At 42.1% G+C, this 7,478-nt stretch overlaps 1 protein-coding gene across 1 annotated transcript in view; it reads left to right on the top strand.

Annotated features, from left to right (window-relative positions):
• The window catches only part of LOC122192474 (AT-rich interactive domain-containing protein 1A-like), a 48,837-nt gene extending 41,597 nt beyond the window's left edge, over window positions 1-7,240 (top strand). The window contains exons 8-11 of the mRNA XM_042893020.1: window positions 35-180; window positions 275-384; window positions 3,847-4,132; window positions 4,655-7,240. Coding sequence (XP_042748954.1) covers window positions 35-180; window positions 275-384; window positions 3,847-3,909 — 319 coding nt within the window. The 3' untranslated portion in view covers window positions 3,910-4,132; window positions 4,655-7,240. The remainder of the gene's footprint in view (window positions 1-34; window positions 181-274; window positions 385-3,846; window positions 4,133-4,654) is intronic.
• Window positions 7,241-7,478: the final 238 nt, after the last annotated feature.

Raw genomic sequence — 7,478 nt, forward strand, 5'->3', positions numbered from 1 at the left:
GAGTAAATGTCTGTTTCTTCCTCGTCTTTTCCAGGCCTCCTGGTTATCCCAACATGAACCAAGGAGGAATGATGGGTACTGGACCTCCTTACGGACAGGGACTTAACAGCATGGCTGGCATGATCAACCCCCAGGGCCCACCTTATCCCATGGGTGGAAATATGGCTAACAACTCAGCAGGTAAGCGGTGTGTCCCAGTGCCGAGTGCTGGGCGTTGGGTGACTTCATGGGTCTGGATTGGAAAGCAGTGTCATGAATTCTTGTAACTTCCTAGGGATGGCAGCAAGTCCTGAAATGATGGGTCTTGCGGATGTCAAATTAACTCCTGCAACTAAAATGAACAGTAAGACTGATGGGACCCCAAAAGCAGAATCCAAGTCGAAGGTAAAACTTTTTTTTTTTCTTAATATACACGTATGTATTTAATGACATGGTGTACGGATCCAGTGGGGAGTGCACCTCCCGAGAGAAACCCAAGGTGACTTGCCCTCTTCCGTGAGCAGGCTGGCCATTAGCGTGGCTGTTTGTGCAGCATGTGATGGTGCTGCTGTGTGCGAGCACGGTTTTAACTCAGCAGTGTGGCAGTGAGTGGGTACCCTCAGCTGGGATGTGTTGTTTTTAGGAGAGTGGCATATGCTGGCATCTCCTGTTAGGTGTGAGCAAGCTCTATGAGTGCTGTCCTCCCTTGTATCCCCCTGTAGGGATCAGTTTTTCCAAGTCTCCAAATGCAGTAGATAGCTAATGAGGCTGTAGATATCCTGAGATGTCCGGAGACCACAAAGATTCTTTGCTTGCTGTGGGTGAGTGCTCTGCTTTTAAGTGTTGTTTGAGAATTAATGAATTGATTAGATATTCTGTGTCTTGCCTTGACTGGCTGTTAACATATTTTCAGGAGGAAGACATGGTTTGTCTTTTTCTGTGCTTTATGGGTACAATCAGGTGAGAAAGTGTTGTGCTTTGTGATACTGTGTACTTGGCCTAACAGTGCTTTGGCAGCCAGGTTTACTAGCAGGAGCCATTAAAGCATTCATAGGAATACTGATGTTCTCTGGTCACAGTGACAGCAGCTCCCAGCATGGACTTAGGTTAGAGTCACATGCAGCACCTGTGGCCATGCTGGTTCTCTGGATGTTTATCTCCTTCAAGATATGCCCACAAAAGGCTGCTCATCAGCCATCTTCTTGTCTCTGGAGGCTGCTTATCTCTGGTTGCCTCTGGCCTTCAAGTCTTCAAACCAAAGATTTCTTGGATTTATCCATCTGTTGAAGTTGTCCAACAGCAAGCTTTTGACAAAGGTTCAGACTGTCTTAGACTTAGACTCTTGGAATTTCCTGCACTTGTTCATCTGTCAGAAACAGTCTCTAGCACTTACAAGCCACAGGACCTTGCTGACTTGAAATTTAGATTTGAAATGTATCTACACTGATTTGCTAGGATTCCTCATGGTGGTGAGCTGCAGTGGAAGAGAAAGGGCAAGGTCAGATGGTATCTCCTTCCCCACTCCCATGATCCACACATTTCTTTCTTCTCACACTTGAAGCAGAGAGCTGTCCTGGCACTTCTGATCCAGCCCTATCAAGTTCGCTTCTGAAAAACTCTACGCTTTCCCCATGCCTAATTGAAATGGAAATGGTCACTCTTCCATTCATACTAAAAAGGTACATTTTGATTATTTAACTCCAAAGTCAAACCCTCTTAATTTCTGGAATCAAGATTTCTTTACATGAAATAGTGTGAAAAATCCAATTCAAGTGCAGTTGAAATTGCTCAGAGGGTGCTTATCAGCAAAGGTGGAGAAAGAACTTTTTTCAGGATTGTAAGAGGGCCAAGCAGCATGCTGTTCCTTATTTGTCTTTTTTTCTTTTTCTTTCTGCTTAGGAACCAGACCAATGCCCCTCCTCCTATTTTGTGAAGCCAGCGGTCCCAAAAGCTGTTCTTTCTGTAGCCATGATGATGCCCTGTTGCTGTGTCTCCTTCTCTCTAATAGCTGGTGGCCAAACACCACACCCCAAGAAATCCTACTGTTCTTTAGATATGCACTTCCTCCTCCTAGAGAAAAGTAAAATCATAGATCATATTAAGATGTGCTATGCTTTCTGAGATGGGCTGAGTTGAGGAGGCAACAGAATCCTTACAAGTGACATTTTTTAAGTGAATTTTTAAAGTGTGGGATCACTGCAAGCTCACTCTATCTCAACAGGGTACTGTGTTGCCTGAAAAGAGCCTCCTGCAGCCAGGGATCAGATATTTGCCCTTTATCACTTTGTTGTTGTTGTTGTTGTTGTTGTCTATGAAGGTAACAAACCAAGGAAACTCATTTATTTTGTTGGCAGCTACCATCTGTTGAGTCTGTTGAGGAGGCTCACTCAATATCACATTTCAGAGGAAAAACAGGAATTTCATATAATTAAGTCAGTGGAGCTCAGTTCATACTCATACACATTCCTCTACACTGAATACACAGCAAAGAACATGTTGTCTAGAGGGTACTTTCTGAAGGTCTTTATTAAGATATTCTTTGTGGGAAAACCTGGTAATATAGCACTAAAATCACTGTGGTCTTGCTCCTCCTATTGTCTAGATTATGCCATTTTGAAAGTGCTGCAGACAAAGAAAAGGTTTTTTGCTTTCCCCACTTACCATATTGAAACTATATTTGCATGAGATCAAACCTCCTATGTTTCTGAGTCAGAGGTCTCTGCAATCTCTCAGAATTTCCTGCCTGCTATACAAGAGGTCATGACTGAGAAGTTAGGGGCATGTGAGCACAGAAATATAAGACCATAGCAAACCCCCAAACCCTCACCTAAATGTTGTCTTAACAAAAATAGTAATTTTTTAATAGCACTACAAATACAGAGCATTTGGGAAAATCGTTAACAACTATCTACAACAGTGAACTACAGTTGTTTTTACTGTGTGAGGTACTTAGCACCTGCATTTGCTTGTGCATGAGAGGCCACACTGCAGTGCTACAATTGAGCACACGTTTGCCCTATGTAACTCTGTCATGTAACGATGTTTTGTTTGTGAGCAAAGAACGTTTTGACAGCAGTATCTGCAGGGAAGTTTGACTCAGCCAGAAGTAAGTATGTAAGTATCTGTAGGGCTCTGCAGCATAGCTGTGACATCAGGGTTTGAGTTGCTACTAGTCAGCTAAGATAGTTTGGAGCCAGAGCTTCTGCACACTGTAATGCAGAGTATTCTCTTAAATCCTCTTTAGTCTCTTCTGCAGTTGTTTCCTCATTTGCTCTGACAGAACTGTGTGCACAGAGTCAGTCACTGCTGGGAACAGTGCATGTCCCAGGATGTGTTGTTTTCTGAGCTGTGAGGAGTCCAGTGTGAACCTGCATCAAACCCACACTAAGGGCTTTCTCCCCATAAGGATTATATTATTGCAGTTGTCTTATATATATTATATTAGTTTAGCAAAAAGGAATTAATATGTGATAGTTCTAAATTTTTCCAGCTCAGCTTTTCTTGGTGTGTGAACAGTCTTGTTTTTCTAAACAATCTCCACTTCGTTGAAGCACTGAAGTCACAATTGGCTGCTTTTGTCTTTTCATCCACCAGGCGCAGGTACTTGCTCTTGGGTTTCATATGAATTGTTGCTCATTATGGCATAACAAGTCACACTGGGTAGAAGCAGCAAAAAGTTTGGTGAAAGGGACACTGTGATGAAAGTGAAGGAGAAATAAAGGGGAGGAGGCAGGTGGGTGGTATGACCACTATAGACATGACCAGTCATGCTCAGAGGGACATTAAAATACATCAGTGAGTTCTTTGACAAGAGTGAGTATGTGTGTCAGTGTATTGCATGTGTATGTCTCAACTATTTAAATGCAGAACCAGAAATCTGGGAGCATGTGCTTGATTTGTCAAGTCGCCCAGTATGGATTGCAAGAATAAAGGAATGCCACCACTAACATCACAATGGAGTTGGAGAGTTTTCTTCCCAGATTTTTCTGATGACAGCACAAATAAAGGGAAGATGTTCTGCATCACAGTGAGTCAAGCAATTGGGATTAAATATCAACAACTCTGAGAGAGGAACTCACAACAACTCAAACTTGAGGGGCTGCACCGCTGCAGATGAGGGCTTCTTTACAGACTGATGATTCCAGATTTTCAGGTATGGTTGCGGAAGCAACAGAGTCCCCACATAGATAAAAAGATAAGCATTAGTGTACACCTAAACCTTCTTTTTTCCCTAGGTGGAACTGTGTAGATTCCAACTTTAAGCAGATGTAAGATGCAGACATCAACTTCTGCAGACTTAGATGTTTGTAGCCTCAACACAGATTCTTTGTATTTGTCATCGGTCTTACTCAAAGAAAGGAAATTAGAAGTATTTCCAACAACATAGTCAAATTCTTCTGTTCACTGTGGATTTTTTGTTTGTTTTAAAACTTTGTAGATCTTTTGTTGTTGTTGTTGTTGTTGTTTGCTGGTATTTAAAATGAGAGTGTGGCAACTCTACTCACCCTTACTGACTTGCCTTCTGCCCTCCCCACTTCCAGTTCAGCTGGGAGCTGAAGGGTTTTTCCTCTGCCAAGTTCCTGCACACAGTTTCCACATAACTGCTATAAAAGGAAAGGCAGTTTAGGAATCAAACATCTAGCAACAAAACCCTTTGTTTCCTCTGACTTTACAGGTGAATATTTTAAATAAAAGCCCCACTGGGAAAAACATACAGTTCCGTGCAGGATCACCAGCTGTCTCTGAGAAAGCTTTGCTTTAAAGGATCAGTCTTTCACTTGCAAGTCTTCTGCTTGAACTGCTTTTCAGCAAGCATTGGTGAGCCGAAATTGGTGAGTTGTACTGGCTGCCCATTGCATGTACTTTTCAAAAGATTTAGCAACCTCTGAACAGAGATCACACTGTTTTCCTCCTCCCTGTCCCTTTCCCTTACGATCGATGATCTCAGATGATCTGCTGTATATCATCTCCACAAGTCTTTGTCACTGCAGCTCGCTGTAAATTCCTGGCAGCAGAAAGCAGCGTTTTACTCTTTGACCCTGGATTTCTGTCAGTTCCTTGAGCCGTGTTCAAACCTAATCTCAGCCCTGGACATTATCATAGGGTCAGCTTTTAAACAGCTCCAGATTTCTACTGTCACGAACACCATCCTTAAGCAAGTTCAAGCAACCTGGAGATTTCATAAGTGCTGCTACTGATATTATGAGAGCAATTTTCAGAAGCGAGTCTCTGGACTCCATCACTCCATCTTATGACTCAGCCTCAGAATGCATACTGTAAGGGACAACAAGAAATTAAAGGGCCCATTTTAGTCATTGTTTATTGAAGGTCAGGTTGTTCTGCCAAAATTATCCAGAAGAGAATTGCTTTCTCACAGGTCAACGTGACATCTCAAACAAGTTTTCTCATACCAATCAGCTTGTAAGAGAGGCAAAAGGCAGTAAATGCCCCTTTCATTCAGACAGCTCTGTTGATGTTCCCAGGAGACTCATATGCTTTCTTTTGCTCTGGATCATCAAAGATGCAGAAATGGGTATTACATCAGTGGTCTTTATGTAGTAAACAAACAGAAAACAATTCTGACAGACTGGCATCCTGTTTGGCAGGTAGGGAGACACACTGTCAATCTGAGAAAGCAGTGAAAAGGAAACCAGAATTCCTAAGTTTCTGGTAAAATGACAACAGAACATTTGGTACCTAATAAATGATACTTGCAGGATACTTCCGTAGCTTCCTGTTAACAGAACAGTCTCCTTTGCAGGACCATTCTCTTCCACAGCACCACCATATTCCAGATTAGTTGAATCTGTGTCCAATGAGGAACTGAAGAGATATTTAGAGATCTTGATGGCTATGGAAGAGCCTAAGCTGACAGAAGGCACACAGACCCAAACAAGGCTCAGACTGCTGGAAAACCTCCTGCCAGCCAGGGTGAATGAATGACAGTGTGGAGAGCAAGCTGAGACGTCGTCCTCTGTGTCTTCATAATGGTAGGAACAATTCGTGGATCCATGTTGGCCAATTCGTCTACTGAGGAAGCAGTCAGCTTAGTTTTGTACCATGGGATATCACTTGTAATATCTTGTTTGACCTCTTGCTGTTCAAAAAGTGCACCCATGTGTTTGTACATCATTTACAAAAGCCGGTGTTGTCTGGTGCTGCCATAATATGTTGGGGTCCTAAGAGGAAAGAGCTAAATCTGCAAACATTTCTCATTGTTTACTGGAAATTAAATAGGCAGTCCCACAAACTACTGCCCTGCCACAGAATTACTTTCTTGGGAAAGTCAAGAGAATTAATACATCATGACATGAGCATACCTCATCTCATTTGATTCTCTATTTCTGGGGCAAAAAAAAAATGAGAACCAGTGGGGAAAGAAGAATACTAAAAGGCTCCTTCTGCTTGCTGAGAGAAGATGGTCAGAAGAATCAGCTGGTTTTCACTGAAGCTACGTGCTAAATAGTGTGTTTCCTATCTGCAGGTTCAATTCAGCACTGAAAGCTTAATTAGCATTGCTCAGCAACAGGGAAGCATTCAGATTCACAAGAATAGTTTTGGCTGAGGCTTCTAAGCACACTCTTTACAATGGTCTCCATGGCATTTTTAAGCTGCTTGCAACTGTTCACTGTTAGGCATTCTGATTCAAAGTGAAATTCTTCAACAACAGTGCCATCAACAGAAGTGATGTGCTTCTGAGCAAAACGGGCGTACAACAAACCTAAATGCATGGAACTTGGCTCAGATGTTACCTATAGCAAAAGCATTTCCCCAGAGTGAGAAGAGGGATACTCAGAAGCCAAACAGATTGTTCAACAGTTAATAGGAAGATACTGAAATATGTGAAATTGATAACTTAGGAGTTGTTTTGTTGGAGGAGGGATTCAGAAGCCAAAGCAAAGGAACTGCAAGGTGCCAGCTGAAGTTTCCTATTGATGGATATGTGCTGAACAGCCACCACAAACCCTTCCCATAATCTTATCAGCTACAAGGACTCAGAGGAATGCTACAAAAGTTGCTGGGTCAGGGAAATGCAGTTCTGTAGGAGACAGAAAGAACACATCCTGAGTTACACCAGGAGAGTTGAGGCAGGCTTCCCAAAATGTCATGCCACCAAATGTGCTTTGCTCTGTACTGGAATGTTGAAAAGCCCACAACCAAACAGTCCAAAAAGATAATGTTTGGTTATTACAGAGAAGTGCCAGGAGCCAGAAATAATACAACAAGCATATGAGAAATTAAACTCTTAAATAGCGTCAAACTGTATCCTCTGTGAGGTCTCTCTCTGCAGTTTTGTCTGAATCTTTGTACTTCCAAAACATGACAAATACTAAACTTATTCTTGAAGAGCAAAATTGAGTATCTGAGAGAAAATACAAAAATACTTTGAATCACCAGTTTCATTAACAGCATTGACCTAACTGCGTTGTATTATGGCATTAGGAAAAACTATTCATACTCAAATAGTGACTAAAAGTGTGTTTGCAGAGGAAAATAAA

Source organism: Lagopus leucura, unplaced genomic scaffold (genome assembly GCF_019238085.1).
Source record: "Lagopus leucura isolate 7727_CA_CO unplaced genomic scaffold, USGS_WTPT01 136-24_obj-0_obj, whole genome shotgun sequence".
Classification (NCBI taxonomy): Eukaryota; Metazoa; Chordata; class Aves; order Galliformes; family Phasianidae; genus Lagopus; species Lagopus leucura.